The sequence below is a fragment of the Epinephelus moara genome, chromosome 20 (genome assembly GCF_006386435.1).
Source record: "Epinephelus moara isolate mb chromosome 20, YSFRI_EMoa_1.0, whole genome shotgun sequence".
Lineage (NCBI taxonomy): Eukaryota > Metazoa > Chordata > Actinopteri > Perciformes > Serranidae > Epinephelus > Epinephelus moara.
Genome location: NC_065525.1, coordinates 43,364,315 through 43,384,634, shown reverse-complemented (window position 1 = coordinate 43,384,634; position 20,320 = coordinate 43,364,315). Strand labels below are relative to the sequence as shown.

The 20,320-nt window shown below is 41.2% G+C and overlaps 2 protein-coding genes and 1 pseudogene across 3 annotated transcripts in view; 1 reads left to right on the top strand and 2 right to left on the bottom strand.

Annotated features, from left to right (window-relative positions):
* LOC126407724 (E3 ubiquitin-protein ligase TRIM21-like) overlaps positions 1-20,320 on the bottom strand; it is a 409,915-nt gene that overhangs the window by 226,242 nt on the left and 163,353 nt on the right. The gene's annotated exons all lie outside the window — the stretch shown is intronic.
* LOC126407718 (E3 ubiquitin-protein ligase TRIM21-like) overlaps positions 1-20,320 on the bottom strand; it is a 363,104-nt pseudogene that overhangs the window by 236,839 nt on the left and 105,945 nt on the right.
* LOC126408038 (E3 ubiquitin-protein ligase TRIM21-like) lies at positions 213-1,123 on the top strand. The gene has a single exon (XM_050073393.1). It carries the CDS (start codon positions 213-215, stop codon positions 885-887), a length of 675 nt encoding a protein of 224 aa, XP_049929350.1. The 3' UTR covers positions 888-1,123.

The window sequence follows — 20,320 nt, the reverse complement described above, 5'->3', positions numbered from 1 at the left end:
AGCAGAGAAAGACAGAGAAACAGGCTGAAGGCTTCATCAAAGAGCTGGAACAGGAAATCTCTGAGCTGAAGAAGAGGAGCACTGAGGTGGAGCAGGTCTCACGCTCTGAAGACCACCTCCACCTCCTCCAAAGCTTCACTTCCCTGAACACTGCTCCACCCACCAAGGACTGGACAGAGGTCAGCGTCCGTCCACCTTCATATGAAGAGACTATGAAAAGAGCTGTGAGTCAGCTGGAGGAGACGCTCAGTAAACAGATGAAGAAGCTGTTTGAGGTCGAGCTGCTGAAGAGGGTCCAGCAGTCTGCAGTGGATGTGACACTGACACTCGATCCTGATACAGCACATCCCTATCTCATCCTGTCTGATGATGGAAAACAAGTTAAACTGGGTGATGTAAAGAAGAATCTCCCAAAGAATCCAGAGAGATTTGATTATTGTGTTAATGTCTTAGCAAAGCAGAGTTTCTCTTCAGGAAGATTTTATTATGAGGTTCAGGTTAAAGGGAAGCCTGAGTGGGATTTAGGAGTGGCCAGAGAGTCGATCAACAGGAAGGGACAGATCACAGCAACTCCTAAAAATGGTCAATGGACGATATGTTTGAGGAATGAAAATGAGTACTATGCTCTTGCTGACACTTCAGTCCGTCTCTCTCTGAAGTCTCGGCCTGAGAAGGTGGGGGTGTTTGTGGATTATGAGGAGGGTCTGGTCTCCTTTTATGATGTTGATGCTGCAGCTCTTATCTACTCCTTTACTGGCTGCTCCGTCACTGAGAAACTCTACCCACTCTTCAGTCCCTGTCTTAATGATGGTGGTAAAAACTCTGCCCCTCTGATCATCTCTCCTGTCAATCAAGCACGTAGGAGCAGTTTGACCAGAGATATTTAATTTTAACTAAAACTAATAGCGTCAGTCACACAAAGTAGAACAACCATCTGATTTTCTACAGAAAGATTCACTCTCATTTAATGTAATAAATGTATATTATTGGTGATGTACTGTGAATACATTGTTGACTTTTTAGATTCTGATTAATGTGGTTTTTCCTCTTTTTCTGTAAATGGTTTCTTTGATGTGTCACGTTGCTACTTACTACTACAACACAAAGATTTAATCCCACTGCTGATATTATGTAATGTAATCTTGTTTATTCCAATGACTGCATTAACTGCCTTAAAGACCTTTGAATCATCAAAAACAAATGTACTCAATCTATATACTGATAATGTGAAAAATGATGGAAAGTGTAAAGGACTGCTTCTAAAACATTCAAAGGTCTAATGAAATAATTAGGCATGTACCCGATTATGTCAGTTGGATCAGATCCAGCCGTTTAATACGAATATTCAACCATTCTTTTTGTGTTTGTTTTCATATACAGCTCTAACGTTTGAACAGGGCTCAGCAGGACGTTGACAGTGTGACAGTGGAAATCATGCAATATAGTTAACAAGCTAACGACAGATCAGAAATGTGCAACATTTTCTGCAGACACCACATATCAAAACAAAAGCCAGAGACTGTGTCGTATTAAGTATCTGTGAGCTGTAAATTCACCACTTCCAAGCAGAAAAACACACAGACAGCTCGACTTGAAGCAATCTCAGTCAAATCTCCGACTTTAAAGGGGCAGCCCGACAAATACATTTGTTTAATGTGGTCTTTTAATGTTTAGTGTTACCATTTAACATTTTATTTAAATGTTCCTCAGATTACTCAAATTTCAGTCAAAACACAGAGACGACCTCAGTCCTGATGGAAACAGGTGTCTCTTTGTTGTCAATAAGCAGACAATGATGTGCGACTCCCATGAATATTAAGCACATTTAGTTGAGCGTTTCTGTCTGATTCCCTTAACCAGTCCCAGTGATTTAATGTGTGTGCGTGTTTGTGTGTGTGTGTGTGTGTGTGTGTGTGTGTGTGTGTGTGTGTGTGTGTGTGTGTTGTGTGTGTGTGTGTGTGTGTGTGTTGTGTGTGTGTGTGTGTGGGAGTGAGTGTGAGTGAATCCAAACTCTGTTGCGTCTGCATCGTTCAACTCGTGAATTTGGTGATGGTGATGACAACCATCATCACTTCTCATAAGTATCACAACGCTAACATCATGTGTCAATCAAGTGATTAGTTCATTGAATGTCAATATCTGGATACAGCATTTCCACCAGCACATTCTGTCATGTGTGTAGGCTGAGTCACTTTGAACACCTGTCACCTCACACAGTACAATGACATCCAATAAAACTGCTCTGCCATGATGTACTTTCATTATGTCAAACTTAATCATCATTTGTTTTAACAGTACTACTATTTATTATCATCATTACTTATTTTATTATTGTTGGATGTTGTTGTCTTTTGAATGTCAAATGAATGTGAATGTCCAATATCAAACTAACTTAATACCGGTATAAAACAGACCGCTTTGTTCATAATCATATTAGCAGAAATACATTTTTGACCAATGAAAACTGTGTGTGTTGATAATTGTATATTTGCGCAACTTGATGTTTTGAATCTTGCCGGGCAGCGACCACGTTGCATTTAAATAGGAGACCGATGATGGCGGTAACATGGCGTGCAACGTCTACAATGAAGTAGAAGACGAAGGAGAAGCCCATGGTGCATTTTGGGTAAGTAGTAGCCCTGCAGTATGCTCTGCCATCATACTACAATGTAGGCGTGTTTAGTAGGGGTGGTAGCATACTGCTCCTCCCTACTACGGTTTCGGACATACTACATACTAATTTGGTCTACTACAATCCATACTACTTGGCCTTTCGGACGCAGCCAGCGTTTCCCAGTCGCTGGGGTCCTGAGAGCTTTAGATCCCTCCCTGCTCCAACACAGCTGATATAAACAATCAGCTCGTTATGAAGTCCTGAAGCTGCTTGATAACAAGCTGATCATTTAAATCAGCTGTGTTGGAGCAGGGAGGGATCTAAAACATGCAGGACAAGGGCGACTCCAGGAGAGGTTTGGGAAACGCTGCTGTGAGACAAAGAGCAGGCAGGAAACAGACACACCGAGTGGAGCGGAGCTGTCACACGTATTAGAAGAGTTGTTAGTTGCAGCTGTAGTTGTGACGTTGTAGCCAATTTTACATGAGCTCTCTGATGACAACACTTTTTGTCTCTGTTATTGTGGTATTGTTGCTAAGCAACCTGGTGAACTAATAGCTTCTTTGGCATCACACATCGGAGTGCTGTCCAGATGGAGGGCAGGACGCTGGAGGCAGAGTCTACTGTAACACTAACACTGTACAAATGCCTGTAATTTAAGCTGTTTACGCCTGTTCCAATCGATCATACTGGGGGTGATTTAATGGCATCTAGCAGTGACGAGTGCAGATTACAACCAGCTGAAACTTCTCCTGGTTAGAATTCCTTCATTGTCCTTCACTCTCGGCTTTGCACAGCTGTGAAAGTTTCTCCTGTAAGTACTCCTGGTTTTGGATTCCCTGCTCATCTGACATCGTTTTCTGCCTGCTCCCTTACGGTACTATTGCACACATTCAAACTATTGGCTGTGTGTGTGCGTCCAGCAGACACTGGCTACTCACCTGTTTTCAGCTTCGGCGTTCTGTGCAGAGAGCTGTGGACTGAACCTGCTTCTCAGAAAGTTCTGAACCTGGACATTGACTCTTCCAGTAGATTCACCACTGTGTTGTCTCTGTGCTAATCACCAAGGTGCATTAGAGCTCATTATAGCCTGTTCCAACACTCACCTGTTCAACCAGTGTTTCTCCTACCCTGTTTGACACATTGGAGACGGGCTGTTATCCCTGTACCTGCTAATGTGTGCACACCTTTTCTCTCTGATAACGTATGATTCAGATGTTCACGCAGTTCTTATTGGGAAGCAAAATTATCTACAAACGTCTCTTCCTCTCCAAACCAACCAGACCAGATAAATCAAACCGCTAGGAACGCTGAATCGAGCAGCTTCACGTCACAAATCAGTGTAACTCCAGCTGCTCATCGCAGCAGGCCCCTTATGATGGTATGCAAAACACGAACATGTAAATGGCCCTGTCTCAAGCTCGTGTTTGATTTGCCCGTTCTGGACTACTGTTTATACTGTTTCATGGCCGTGCAACATGGTGACTTCCGTGGACGAGGACCTGCTCCCTATGTAGATATAAACTAAATTTATATGTAACAATAAAAAAAATAATCTCAGTGTCTTGTTTTATTAAGTAGCTCATTTTCACCTCTGTGAGTATAAATGTATAAAACTTTAACATGAAATTTGCTTTTTATTATGTTGAATATGTTTCACCAAGGCATCAGGGCTGCACTGAAATATGACGCCGGATGTGTGAACGCTTGTTGTACTGCAGTGAAGACGCCGCTTTGTGGTTCTTTATGTACTACTGATAGTCTCTCTGCGCAGCAGCTTCACACTGTGTTTTAACCACAGTGTGTGTGTCTGCGTTGGGAAATGAAGTGACGGCCTGGTGATGTATCGCTGCTGTGTTTCCTTTAATTAATCCTCCTCCTGTGCAGTAAAGTGAACGTAATAATTCCACACAGGCCGCTCTGATCTGCCTAATGTGCTGCTCTACCTCTGACTTAAAGCCGGACCATAAATCCAGAGGAACCTTTAGAGACGCCGGCTGAATAATGTGGCCATTAGATGATAAGGAGGGACGCAGCAGGAGGCGGGGTCAAGCAGAGGGGGGAGGGGCTTCCTCTCAGCTCTGAGGTCGACCTCTGAGGGAACATATGTACCTCAAACATCTGCACAGAGTCACCATAGACGCATTTTTGGCTTTTCTGGGGGACAGGGGATCTTTAGGAGGAGATAGCAGGTCAGCAGTAGGTGCCACATAGAGTTGATATACCAGCCCGTTCTAATTCTGAAGTCATCAAATACCGCTGCTTTGTCAGTGATTTCGGCGTCAGGCACCTGATGCTGAAAGCCACCTTTTGCGGCAGCATGATTCGCTAATGGGCTCCGTCAGTTTGTAAGGCAGCTGAATTTAACCATTCGTGGTTTTGTGCTATGCCGCCAGTCGGCTGGACGACACCTGTCTTGGCAGTTTGATACACAGCTGGATGGCCTCAAGTAAAACACTGTCTGTGAAGGTGGATGCATCCAACAAAATCGACCCAGTCTCACTCTGAAGTTGTCGAAAACTAGGGATGGGGGATAAAAATTGATTCAGCGTGGTTGCGATATTTTATCGATACACAGACGCCAAGTATCGATCTTTTATTATATACATTATTCATTTTTGGAAATACACATTTTTAAAGGGAAATTTGGGTTTATTTCAACCTGTCTCCTATCGTCCTAAATTTGTTTCAAGTGACTAGTGACATAAAAATAGTAGTTAGCATGTTAACCGTTAGCCTAGATACAGCCGGGGCACATAGTAGCATCAGACCTGTTAAAACATAAGTGAACGGGCAACCTTCAAGTGCAAAGTTAGTCCACTAAACAAGCTTTTTTTCCACAAAGCATCATATCGTTAGGATAAATGTCAGAGAACATATAGAAAACGACATGTAAACGTGTTGTCTTACCTTACCGGTGTGCTGCCATGTTTGTTTACCATCTAGCTCTGCTTTCCAAAGCGCGACCGAAATATCGCGAGAACAAGCAGCGATCTCATACCGTGCCTGAAATCTCGCGAGCTGGAGAACAGGTCTGACGCTACTATGCGCCCCGGCTGTATCTAGGCTAACGGCTAACATGCTAACTATTATTTTTATGTCACTAGTCACTTGAAACAAATTTAGGACGATAGGAGACAGGTTGAAATAAACCCAAATTTCCCTTTAATACAACTTTTGGAACCAGAATAATAAAATCAGTTGCTCTTTCTGTCCACTAGATGGTGCTGATGTTTTTGTCCTGGTGAGGTCAACAGAGGTCTCAGTCAGTGGCAATTGGCAGGAAGTTCATCAAAACAAAGATGGAGGCACCAGAGAAAGAAATCAGAAAATCAAACATCTGGACTTTTTCTTAACATCTGGATTTTTTTTAACAGACGGAAAGGAGGACTTGGATATGACATGCATGATTTTACAGCAGTGTCATATGAGAATAAAATACTCTTGGAATACTACAAACATGAGGGCTCACCTCACACCACCATCCAGAAATAGCGTTAGCTAAGCTAACACTAAACCCGCTCCGCAGAAAAATCACCCAACACTTGACACACTTAGCTCAACACAACTACCATCCAGCTGTGAGAGAGCGAAGAAAATAACACAGTCCATCACATACTTCTTGTGCAAAGATCTGCATCCATACAGCGCTGTTGAAAACCAAGGCTTTTGTTACATGTTAAAAACACGTGAACCCAGGTATGTGACTGCGCCCCCACATTTTTCCACCAACACAGCCGTACCCAAGCTCTACAGAAAAGTGAAGCATAAAGCGGAGGAATCTTTGAGTGCAGCAGGAAGGGTGGCGTTAACCTGTGACCAGAGCATGTGAGCGGAGTGGACCGGGTGAAAATTTCCACTCCTCGCTCGCAGACCTGTCACTTTGCGCCGCTCGTCCGCTCCGCTTGGTTCTGCACATTTTTCGCTCCGGTCCGGACCACTCCATCATAAATTTTATCCCGCTCCACTCGCTCAACACTCCGCTCAAAAAAACTGCGTCGTACTACCCTAACCTGTAATCGTCTATTCACAAATAAAACATGGGCTTGGTAGATTCTCCGGGGAAGCCCTCTCCCCTCTCCCCGCAGTTAGGGACCGTTCTCCATGGTACCGCTGTCGGCAGGGTGGAAATACGTCAAAGTGTGGAGGAGACGGAATGAGTTAAGCGGCCGACCTCCGGGGAAGCCCTCTCGCCTCTCCCCGCAGTTAGGGACCGTTCTCCAAGGTACCGCTGCTTCTCTCTCAGTTTCTTTTCTGAAGTACACAGTAAATTCCATAGTTCTGAAAGAAAATAGTGTGGGTGTGCGCAGGTGCAAAGATGCATTCTGGGTGGGGCATGAGCGACCGGAGCGAAATTGAAGCGAGAGATAAGGCTCCGCTCCACCTTTTTAAAAAAATAGCCGCTCCTTGCTCAACACAAAATCCTCACGCTCCCCGCTCTGCTCTGCTCCAGCTCCGCTCTGCTCACTTCATATACAGGGGTACCTGTATATGAAGTGTTTCAATCACGCACTTAATCTGTCCTCTCAGAGGGGGTTAAATCTGCCCACAGTTCAGTCTGTCAGGTGTATGCAGCACTTCTGACAGGTGTTATGATGGTGTTGGTCAGTCTGTCTGCTCTGTGTCACACGTTGCTGCAATAAAAATGATTAAATGAACAGACTGAAAACTTTATCTTAGGAGGTAAAAATGATGTTGGCAAAGTTTTCCTTTGGGGAAATAATTTGCAGTTGGAAAAAAGTTAATAAACCGCAATATATTTTATGGCAATACTCAGCACATTGAAATATCACAATAATATAGTTTGGTGACCTGAGTATGGTGATAATATGGTATTGGGGGTCCTATGGTCCTTTCATGTCGGCATGATACACAGTTGAATAGATGATAACTATTATGTTTTATTTTTTGTTTTTCAAAATGGGCTCCTGATATCATGAAGATGATCCACTCTGCAGCTCCACTGTGAAATCCTACATCAATGCTGTGTTTTATTTTCCAGAGTAAATGTTTGCTGAGAATGATTAAAGAGATGAATGCAGGTGACTCAGTGCGCCATGTCGTAATTTCTTTGGATGACAAATTAATAAAACAAAACAGACTACATCTCTAATTTCTGCACATTTTCCTGATGGGGAGAAACTCAGCGTGAGAGATGAAGAAAGAAGTTTTATTCCAGTTCTCTTAGATATTCTCTTATTTATGCGTCGCCTTGAGAAACTCTGTGCTCTGCATGGCAATGACAGGAAGCAGAATGTAAATTTCAGATTGAATTTGGATGTAATGTGCTCACTGCTGACCTGAGGCCAGTTTCATTCACTTCATTCCTCCTCTTTTTATGGGAACATTAAACTTATTTCAGCCCGCTCTCTCCAGCGGCAGACGAAGCAGAGTCTTCGCTCTCAGACGATGTTTAAGTTGTTTTACAGCTGCAATATCTGCAGGAGAGATGGCTCTTTGAATTGTCTCTGCTTGTTTTTAAGACAGTTTGGTAAAAAATCCATCGCTCATCTTTACTGCAGGCAGAACTGGAAATGAACTGTTTAACGCATGGTTACGTTTCTCTGGAATCAGAAAGGTCAGGAGAATTAAAAGTTTCATTTAAAGGCTGTTTCTAACTGTGTTGGTTTTTACAGCTTCGATACATACACAGAATAACAAAATGTCAGAACCAGAAGCTTCAGAGAGAAGAACATCTTGACTGATCTGAGACGTTAATGTTTGGTCTTCTCCTGCTCTGCTCCATCACACACATGACACATCACCAACACACCTGTACCTGATCAGTGTCGCCGTATTTCACTGACAAGTCGACTAATCAAAACCTGAACTTCATGAATTCAGCATTCAAGTATCACAAATTTGACAAAATACTTTTAATAAACAAGACATGACATACAAACAAAGTTTCTCTTATTTTCGTTCATATCCTCTATTTGTTTTCATTTTGTTAGTACCCGATGATTTCTGAGATTCACCAATGATTTCTTGTTTTACTCTTTTCTCAGAAAATGTACAAGTGGTGGAGAGCGCTTATTGTACCAAGATAAGACAAAGTTGTTTTCACAGTCACAATTGTTCAAGATCAAGATTAATTTGTTGTCCCACAGAGTGGGGAATTTGTCTTGTGCTCTACACCCATACTACCAACACTTGGGCAGTGACTTGTGGTGTCAGACACTGATGAAAAAAGCCGTCCTTTAACGTCGGCATGATACGTGGGTGATCACTGTTTTTGTTTTACAGTGTTCAGCGACATCAGGGGGAACGCCATGAGACAAGAACTAAAGTTAAGGCAGGGAAAGCCCGAGCAGGGCGGGCTGGAGCCTGGAGGGGTTGTGGAGAGGTCCAACAAACATCGACTTTCATCTGGGAGAGTGGTGAAAGATTATAAAGCCAAACCTTGTTCTTTTTTGCTAAACCCAACCAAGTGCTTTTGTTCCTGAAGGGAAAAAAACCAAAGTCAAATCACAGTGTTGTACTGACGTAGAGCTTTTATTTTGAAAGAGACTGTATGCAAACTGTACATTTCCTGTGAAAACAGAAGTGTATTTTGAAAACAGACAATGCATGTAACAGGGTGAAGTTGACACGGCGTCCCAGAACGTCAACAACCAACACACCCAGGGTACCTTGGACGTCATATGTGGACGTGGAAAGTCCATGACCAAACGTGGACATGTGACGAGGTCGCAGTGAGAATGTGTTGGATAATTTGTCTCTCGGTAAAAGAAAAAAAGACCAAAACCAACGAGCAGTCTGTCTCCACATGTGGCCGAGCTGCAGTTTGTAGACGTGATTTTCTTGCTCCTCTGCAGAAGTTTATTAAATATTTGATCTGCAGATTATATTTCCTCTCAGTGTTCTGCAGGTTTCAGTCTGCCGTGATTCACTGACCCACAGGCCGATAAAATGTGTCGTGTTTAAGCACTGATACTTATGTGGGGTTTTTTTTATTGCCGCTGTGTAATCAAGCTGCTGCTGTCAGAGAGTCGTATTTTACACACACACACACACACACACACACACACACACACACACACACACACAGTTACATATAACAGTCCTTAATTACAGGAGTCGACTCAACAAATAATATTACATTTAGCTAAAAACAAAACTTTGACATAAACTGTTTGGCCGAATTATTTCATCTACACTTGCAGTGGTTCAGTCAGTGGTGGAATGTAACTAAGTATTGAGGTACTTGTACTGCACTTGAGTATTTCTATTTTATACTACTTTCTACTCCTCCTCCCCTACATTTATTAGATGACTTTGCAGATTCAGGTTATTAATACAAAATATAACCAACTAATCAATGGTAATGTAATATTATAATCAAACTACACAGCAGGATATGAAATAATTAAGATGAACTTCACATTTATCAGCTGCAACATTAAAGTAATTGTGCATAATAAATACTTTTACTTTTGGTACTTTAGGTATATTTTGATGCTAATTGTCTTGTACTTTTATTTGAGTAATATTTTAAGGGCAGGATTTGTTCTTATAGTATTACTACTTTTACTTGGGTAAAAGATCTGAGTACTTCTTCCAGCTCTGGGCTCACTGTAGATGGGGTTTAAACATGTCCGTCTGTAGTGCTACACACTTAGACATAAGGGTTCTTCCTGAGGGAAGCCCTACATGGGCTGGGACCGAGCTACATCACTAACTCCCTTGTTAACTATTTGCCTCCAAGAACACTGCGATCATCTGCTGCTGGTTTATTGGAAGATGATCGGGGATGCAGCCGTCATCAGTGACACCTCAAAGTTATGGAACACACGACCTATAGATATCAGAGAAGCTGCTCGATAAATAATGTTAAAAGAAAGTTAAAATCGTATCTGTTCACTTTAGACTTTAACTCGCTCTGACTTTCCTCATACAGGTCTGAAACTTTTTGTTTTTGCACTTCACAGTGCTCTTTTAAAATCTTACTTGATTTTTATGATTTTTATGAATCAGTTAACCTTTGTTTTAAATTGTTTTAAATGTCATTTTATATTGAATTGCCTGCTGATGTTCATTCTGTCTGTTTTCATGTAAAGCGCTCAGTGCTTATACTGCTCGTATTGTAAAGTGCTTTCTGCTGCACTTCTTGTATAAAAGGTGCTGTATAAATAAAGTTTATTATTATCATTTTTGTTATTATTATTAATAATAAATATTTCATTTAATAAATGTTTCAAATGTTATTTTAAATGTAGATGTATCTTAAGTGAATTCATATACATATATTTAATTTAATTTTATATTTTACAGGTACCTGGTACTCTGTGTTTTGTATTCAGTTCTAATCTGGAACCGAGTTTCAATTGCTAAGCCTACACTACTGCACCATTAAAGGAGCTATATGTGAGAAATCTAAAGCAAATAGTCGTAAAATCCTCCTAATATGTCACAGAGACTAAGGAATAATGTTCATATAACATACTGATCTCACTCACAACAATAGTACAGCCAGAATATTCGCATTTTTAAAAAAAAATTACGGTCCGCAAATCATGTTTATGTTTATTTTTAAAAAAAAATTACGGTCCGCAAATCATGTTTATGTTTTGAATTTGTGTTTTGGCCTGTTGTGCCGATGGAGACGGTTGAAAGTGGAGAAGAATTTGAAATCGGAAGTCGAAGTGGCTACTGTTCTCCTCGACAGGTAGGCTTTAGCCAAAGTTGGCTAACTAGCATCATAGCTAGACGGTGATGGACATTTCGAATACTTTCAACTGTTAATCATTTTCGATCATACATTGTAGCTCATGTGCAGGTGGGTCATTGACCCGATTAATTTTTTTGAGAAACAAACGTTAGCAGCACGGCAAGCAGCATTAGCAGTGTCCCGGTACATAGCATTAGCAGCCGACTTCTCCTCCGCTGTATCCCGGCAGCAGCGTTAGCAGCAGAGAAGCCGGACTTGCTCGAATGGTCCGCTGGAAAACCGAATATCAAGGACGCTGCGACGCGGCCCTGCCACGGCAGCCGCCCGTGGGCAAACAAATCACCCCCAATTTCCACCAGATGCGTGTTGGTTGCGTCTGCGCTCCGGCACGGCAGCGGAGCCGATAGGATTCAATTCTCGTCAATGTGTGTGTTTCCACTGGCTGCAGCTGTGCTGCGTTCTGGCTCCATCTCAGCTGCGGCACTCCGGAGCCCTCTGCAACAGATACGCAGGACTTCTATTTTTGCCGGACGCCGGACGCCAGAGCACAACGCAGCAATTCAGCACAGAGCAGCAACCTCGAATCTGTAGGGGAGGGGGGGCGGACACGACTCACGGCAGTATTTTGAATTTGAGTGCAGTAACCGTTTTGGCCACATTCTTACATACAGCGCCTTTAAAGCAGTGAAGGCTGTAGTGGTAATAATTTAACAAAACTTCCACCTCCTAAAAATGTGATTGTAAACCATGTTTGTTGCACTGACACAAATCAGCCCTTTAGGTTCCTCATGAAGCCCAAGACTGCTGCATGTTCCCTTGGCCCCAGGCTCCCACATGATGAGTGGGAGAGAGATCTACCAGTCACGTAGACAGTCATGTTAGAGCCATCATCATTTTAAGGGTACTGCTCTTGGTACTGGCATTGTACTTTTTCACACAATACCCAGCCTGGGTGCAAGGTAGAACCCTTTAAAAGGGTTTAGGGGAACGTCTGAAAAAGGCTCGACCAGAAACCAAAAAGGGTTCTCTTATGGCGACAAGCTGAAGAATCCTGCATGACTCTAGTAAGCACCTCTATTTCTGATGGTGTACATACTCAAATAAAACCAAACTAACACACAATAATCCTTTTTACACACAGATCCTAGAGCTGCTATCAAGTCCCTGCTTTATGCTGCCTTTGCATTTTTATACAGAACCAAACTGCTGCATCATTCTGCTCCAGTGTGTGATTTTAGACAGTATGCCAGCAGAACCAAGAGAGGCTTGACGGCCGTGACGCAACACAACAGCATCAATGTGACACATAACAGGCACTGCTTTATAAACAATAGCAATGGCATAACATGGCGATAACACTCACTTACTGTCCCTGTTACATGGTGGCTGATCTCGTCCTCTGTTCAGAGGGTAAGAAGCTCCTGGACCTCATTATTTCCCCAACTGGCAGACATTTTCGGCTACTGTTCTTCTTGTTTGAGTTAGCTGCTAACTGCTAACAGCTGCTTTTTAAATCTCCTGATGTGTGTCGCACACATAACGTCATCAAAACGTCACATCTGTGCGCCCATGATCCCATCCTGCCGGCTGTCCCTTTCATACAGACCTTGTTTCAGCGCTGTTACTACCTCCACTGACGCCGTAAGGACAAGACAACTCTATCCCCCCATTTAGCACTGTACCTCTTTTACAGACCGGAGAGGCAGGATAAAGGACAGTGTAATACAGGGCTAATGATCCATACTTTATCCTTCTCTGACAAAATGACATGAGAACATCAGAACGAGCCAATACTGAACATGAAAACGGGTAAAACAGCAACAGAAGCCTGCGGCCGGATTCAAACTGGCGACGTTGTTACACATTTTGACATTTTGAATGAGGCGTCTCAGTAGTATAGAAATAAAAATGTGTCTGTGTGTTTTGTAGAATTGAAAACTTTCATTAGTTGCAGGTACGATCTCTCCACACACGTTCTGCTCATCTCCAAATAAACAGTGATTGTGTTCCTGCCGCTGAGTTAATTTGGCTCCTGGAGGAACGAAATAAAAGTCAAACACTAAAGAAACAGAGAAACAGAGAAATTGATCCTCAGCTTTGAATTAGAGAAGAAGAGTCTCCATCTAAAAGGAATCAGGAGAATCGCTCCTCATTTTAAAGCCAGCTGCATCTCTCTCTTTGATTGGGTGCAGTTTTTTTTTTGTGAGTGTGAATTTGCATTTGTTTCATGCTGACTGGAGTGTTTCCTCTGCTTCCTTCACGCCTGCTGAAAATCACTATAACACAGTCTGGAGGAGTTTTGAAGGCGAAGCACACATGGAGCTGATTTCCATGAAATAAACACAAACATGCCCCCGAAGGCTTTTTAACGGGGCTACCACTTTGTTCTTCACATAAGAATGACGACACACTTCTCTCCTTTTGTGCAAAGTAAAAACGACCTCAGTATTCGTTCTGCAAACAGCAGAGTTTGCTCTGAAAAGCAACCATAAGGCGCTCAGTGGTGTGAACTTTTTTATGGGTTGCAAATTTAACCAGTTTTAGTAAAATAAATTGAAATGCAGGGAGGCCTTTGCTGTCAGATTTTATTAATCTTATCAAGACTTCATTGTGTCATCTCCTCTAATAGTGGCTTGGGTGAAACGGACATTTACGGACCTGTAGAAGTTACGCACTATAGCTTTAAGGTCAATTCATGAAGAAAACTTTCATATGCCTCCTTAGTGCACGGAGAATCCAAAAAAAGGCAAACATTCTTCATAAATAAGCAAACGGGGACCAGGTTTAACAACAGCAAAACTATATCAAAACATCCATTTATAAACTCTCACACAACCCGTGCAGTATAAGTTATGTCGTATTTATCCAGCTGCTCAGTAACTCTCAAACATGTGCATTTTTGCTAAAACGTTATGATTTAAAACACGTCAGTACAAACAGTCTCATGCATGCTCAGGGCGCGCTACTTGTAGACAAAAGGTGTTTTATATCATAACTATTTTGGGAAGTATTGAGCAAATGACTGGATAAATGACAACAGTTATAGTATATAGTTTTGCTGTTCTAACACTTGGTCCACTTTTACGGCAACACATCAAGAATGCTCATCTTTGGGATTCTCTGTTCACTATAGAGGCACGTGAGAAAAACAAAGTTTTCCTCATGAATTCAAGGTAACACATGGCGAGCAACTGATATGCAAATTGTCATTTTGTAAGTGAAGTATTTCTATAAGTCAGTGGTTTTCAAACATTTTGTGCCGTTCTTCCAAAGTGATTGGCAGTTATTTTCACATGTTTTGGGAGTGTACCCCAGTGGCCGTATTTTGGAAGATGGTTGCCTTTAATCTCTCTAAGTTGTTTAAGATCAGATTGCCCTGTTCGCCTGCTACACTCGTTTTGAATGATTTGTCAAGGCTGGGTTTGACACTGGACAAGAGAAGAGCATTGTTGGCTGGCTGCAAAAAAACTAGTTGCCACACGTTGGAAACCTCCACATTCACTCTCTTTTCGAGCATGGGTTTTAACATATTTGGATATTGTTTATTTGGAGTTGTTGACAGCTACAGTCCACGGAGCAAAAGAGTCAGCAATATAGGTTTGGCATTCACTTTTAACTATCCTCCGTGGGTTTCAGGTGTAATATGTGACTGAGGTATGGAGCTCTGGATCCAGGGGGTGGGTGGNTATATAATAATAATTATTATTAATTGTTATTATTATTTACTTTTTATTTATTTTATCAAATATATATATATATATATATTTACTTTTTTTTATTATTTTATTTTAGTGATTTATTCATATGTATCTGTATATATGCATATGTATAGGTATGTATGTGAATATATATATTTATGCCCTATTTTTGTAACATCCATATACCTATCTATATCTTTCTTTAAAATAAAATAAAAATTTGACCACAAAAAAACATTTTGTGCCCAAGACACAAAGGGCAAGCCAAAATCTCAATACAGGAACATCTGTATTTATATCTGTGCACAACAGCTTCTGTAACGTGTGCTATCACGTTTATTATGACATAAGATAATAAAAAAAAGAAATAATAACAAAGGTAGCTTTCGGTGGTATGTCGTCTTCACTGGTGCTTTGTTGTAATTTGCTCCGTACAATAAAGTGATCCATCGTCCCACTCACAGCTTACTGCTTTTAAATGTTACCATCCCTCACACTGGCTGCCAATCAGGGCTTTTGATGTGTCACAAACTGATAATTCCCACTTGCAAATGGCGACAAATAGCTTCCCTGTGAAGGTTTTTTTTTAATTAAATCAAATTAAATTATATTATTTTAGCGAGACTTTGCCTCTTTATTGGGAAATGGGTTTGCACAGCATTCTGATGCAGTCAATTAAAAATTCATTCCTAACTTTTTGTATAGACCCAGCTGAATACTGCAATAATAATGTGTGATTATCACAACATCCCACACCTGGATTCACATCATGGCAAATCATTTGAGAACCAGTGCTCTAAGCATTAGCAGCAAAATGCACTGTAAGTATAGAAGTACACATTGTAAAGTGTTCCCTGCTGTCAGTGTTTTATTCTATCTGATGTTTTTGGATTAATATTCCTGCTGCATTAATGTGTATGTGTCATTTTACTGCTGTAGATGTTTCAGGTTGAGCTCATTTTAACTCCTTTATATCCTGTTGGGGAGTTTAATCTACAGCAATGCATCATGGTCTATAGGAGTAACTAAATCTGTCATACAAATAATATCTCCCTCTGACATGTAGTACAAGTATAAAGTAGCAGAAAAAGAAAATACTTATGGAAAGTACAAGTACTTCAAAACTGTACACAAGCACAGCACTTACTTTCCGCCACTGGGTCTCGGTTATGTGTCAGTCGTTCATTTCAGACCCTCTCAAACAGACAGGTTTCATTTCCTGTTACAGACACCACACCAGTCCTGACAGCGTTTGTGTTGATCTCTCTCTCTACAGACTCGTCTTATACGTCGCCTCCAACTGCTGACTGACGGCTCCGCGGAAAGCTAATCGATGGCAGGAAAACATCAGTAATAATCACCGCCGCCAGAGGCCCAGAGAGCACGACCTGACGGAGACAGATCCCCGTCAGAGCAGGAGGGCAGCGGTGATGGAGTCTACCTGACAGACGTCGGCTGCTGAGAGCTTTGATAAGAGTCTCAGTGTAACCTGAACGATCAATCGGCTGGATGGATTCATTCAGAGAGGAGAGACACTCTGTTGCTTCTGCTGTCAAACGTCTCCATCAACAGCCAACTGTTTCATCTCCCATCGTTCATCTCCAAACACTGAACGTGGAGGAGAAAAATGTTTGTGTGCTCAACACATGAAAAATTATTTGATAAATTAATGTTTCCAGAAAACTCTAATGTTGATACAGATACAGGTTTACAATATATTACACAATATATAATATATTATATATCACCAGTGATGGAGGAAGGTTTCAGATCTTGCACTCCCATTTTGTAGCAAAAACGCCTAAAATGATATACCCAAATTAAAATGACTGTACTTCTGAACCGCTCTGACTACATGCATGCATGAGGTCTTGCCAGAAAGAAAACTCTCTGAAGTTTCTTGTGAAAGTGTCAGAAACACTCTAGGTGATACAGAGACAGAGTAATGGGCCTCTGAAGTCAGTAAAAAGTTGAAGATTTTGCCTAAAATAAAATAAAATAAAAAATGATTTTCAGGATGAATAACTGTCTGTGGCTTCATCTGAGCAGGTAAATGACACTGTGGGGCTGTAGGCACACTATCAATGAACACTTGTTTCAAGTTTGAAGAAGATCGCTCAAAGTATGACCATTCTACAGTGTTTTTTCCATGAAAAGATCCAGGCGGAGCTCCAAATGACAAGTCGGTCACTCTGCTTCAAAACAGAACTATCAGTGATCAAACAACACTCAGCCAGCTTCAAACATTGTACCTTATTGAAATCAGGTGTGATTATGATAGCTGATGTTGTTTATGACACAGAAACACCATAAAATATCACCAAATAAAGCCATATGAAACGTGAAAGTTGTGATCCCACTTTCTAGGCGGTATATCTCAGCCAAAAATAGTGGTAGGAGTGAGACTCTTACCTTTTATAAAACAGCTAAGTCTCCACTCGCAGCTCCGCTTAAGATCGCAAGTAATCCTTTAACTTTTCCCCTCGAAAAACGGCATGACATGACTTGTCACGCGATTTTTGGACTTTGTGTGTTTAGGCTGCTCTGGTGCGAAATTCTTAATAAATAAAAGAAAAACAATGTAATTTTTGAAAAGTCGAGAGCTTCCTGAATCCGGCAATACCAAACATCACATGGTTTGATGACGTAGTGCGCCTGGGAGATACCATTTAACAGAGGAGGGGGGGAGCGCGGACGTGGGCGTCCGAGCGGAGTTAGAGAGGTTAAATAAGAAGAGGTACTAATAACACACTGTCACAATAATTTGTTATAAATAAAAGTACCGTATAACTTAAATTAAAAGCCTCGTCCCAATTAAACATCCGGTCTCTTTTACTAGCCCGGTGTGGCTACACATTTTGACAAATAAATACCTGTCTCAATCAGAGGCCTGGTCTGCTTCTTTGGAGGTATAAATACATATATCTGAGGGACTGCTGTTGGTCCTTGGTTGCCCTCAGTGTCCCCCCTCACAACAGGATATCAGATTGTTAAGATTGAACATGTTTAATATTTGCAATTTGAAATCAGTGCGACGAGGATGTTAAAAAAACAACAACAACAATAACCTCCAAACACAACTCCCACTTCAGGAAAATCTGGCAAGACTGATCAAAAAAACTGGGTCTTCCTGAGTGTAGTCAGGACGGAGGAATTGGCCCTAAAAATGGCTTACTTCTCTTGTAGTGTGTACGAGACACATGTATTGCCAGCCCGTTCTCATTCCCAAGTTGTCAAATATCGCCGTTTTCTGAGTGATTTCAGCATCAGATACCAGCGGCATGATACGCTGTCAGGTGGCATAGGTTCATACCGCAGCTGGATGGCGTCAGTTTGAAATGCTGCCAGTGACAATGTAATGTAAGGACATTGAAAGTCCCTATGGGGCAGGCAGGAGGGGGTCAGTCTCCCATATGGTGGATGACCTACTGTACCTCTTGAGCCACAGCCGCAACTAACAAAACATCGCATTTTCTAAACTCTTCGTATGTTTTCTGCGCAAAAAACTTTGTGGAATTTTACTCCAACCAAAATATCCCCACTTTTTAGCAATGTCCTAATTAAGCAAAAATGTCCTCACTTTTAGGGACTATGACTTGGTCCTCACAAGGACAGAAGGACAGGAGTATACACACACACACACACACACACACACACACACACACACACACACACAGAGGTAGTATCATCCTCTCCATATGCTCCCAGTTTCAACACGTGTTGTCTCAGCAGGTTGATTGACAGGTGAGGAGGCAGCCAGGTGACCTTTGTTTGTGTGAGAGACAGCAGAGCATTAATAAGTCAGAGTGCAAGTAAACACACCATGATGGAGAGAGGAGAGGGAGGACAGAGAGGTCTGACCCTGAACGCCTCATCGCTCAGCAGGACACAAGCAGCTGATTAACAAAATAAAATGATGACTTAAATATGAAGTAAAAGAAATGGATTACAAGTAAAAACAATGTACATTACCTTATCTAATTATTACTTTAAGTCTACTTACTTCATAATACAATTAAAATATGTAAAATATATCATTCAGAATTTGAGGACAGCATAAGGAACTAATGTATTAACTGGCCAATTCAATGATCTCTATTATTATTTCAACATATTTTTATGTTTACATTTATTATTTGATATAATATTATTATGAGTGCATAGATCAGTTTTCCAATTTTGTTTATATATATTTTACTGTGTGCATTGTTTAAATGCAAGTCTAATTAAATAATCTGTAATGGCAATTGATATAATTAATATGATAAACACAGTTAAAGTCCGTCCAGACTGCATATATTTGACTCATTTTTCTGATAACCAGAAATATATATTTTTTAAAAACCATTCTATAAATGGACGTGAACATGTTTTGAAAGTGCAGATATATAATATGACATAAGATATATTATAAGTGTTATTAAAAGTACATTTCTGTATCATTGCAGACTCTGCAGCTTCAGTTTCTGTAGAAATTCTGAATAATTTATTCCTTTATGGGAGAAACAAACACAGTAATGAGAGCAGGATGTAAAGAGCAGCAGATTGCAGTGCTGCTTCACAGCAACGTCTTCAGTTCAGAAATAGAAACAAAAATAGATGTTGACTGTTGTATTATTGCAGTAATTCATGTTGTCACGGCTGCTCACCAACAGTTTCCTTCAATGACAGACTGTTTACACAAATATATTTTTTTTATAAACGAGGATTAAATCTGACAAAACACTTGTGCTTTAAATCCAGACGTGTTGGGTTCATGATGGAAGCAGCAGGACGACGGAGGCTGGATTAGTACAAGTTTATAAGAGTGACATAAAGCTGGTTTGTGTATTTACACAGAGCTCCTGAGGATGTTTTTTAAATGTGTGCCTTTAGATAAGAACAAATGCACCAGAGATGTGCACAGAGGCCAGTATTTACATTTCTGTAGTTGTTGAAGCAACAAAAATATTTGCATTGGTATCATCGATGCAACAATCCTGTTTTTATTGCACCTTTAGGGTATTGATGTGTTAATATTAAAGTTCCTCAATTGTATTGTAATTATGAACACTTGAATCTAATATTGGTTTATGGCAGAGGTGTCAAACTCATTTTGGTTCACTGGCCACAAAAGCCCTGTTTCCACCAAACCCTTTCAGTCCAGTACCTTTGGAACCAGCAGTAACCCTTCAGACATGGTACCTAGACCCTCGGTCTGTTCAGACAGTCCTCTTAAATGTGGGCGGGGTTGTTGTCACTCACTGCTCCGTCCAGCACTCGCTGTATTTCCTCATCAGCGGTGACACAGATGGAAGTCTGCACCTGGTTTATCGTCCACAGAACGAGGCTGCACGC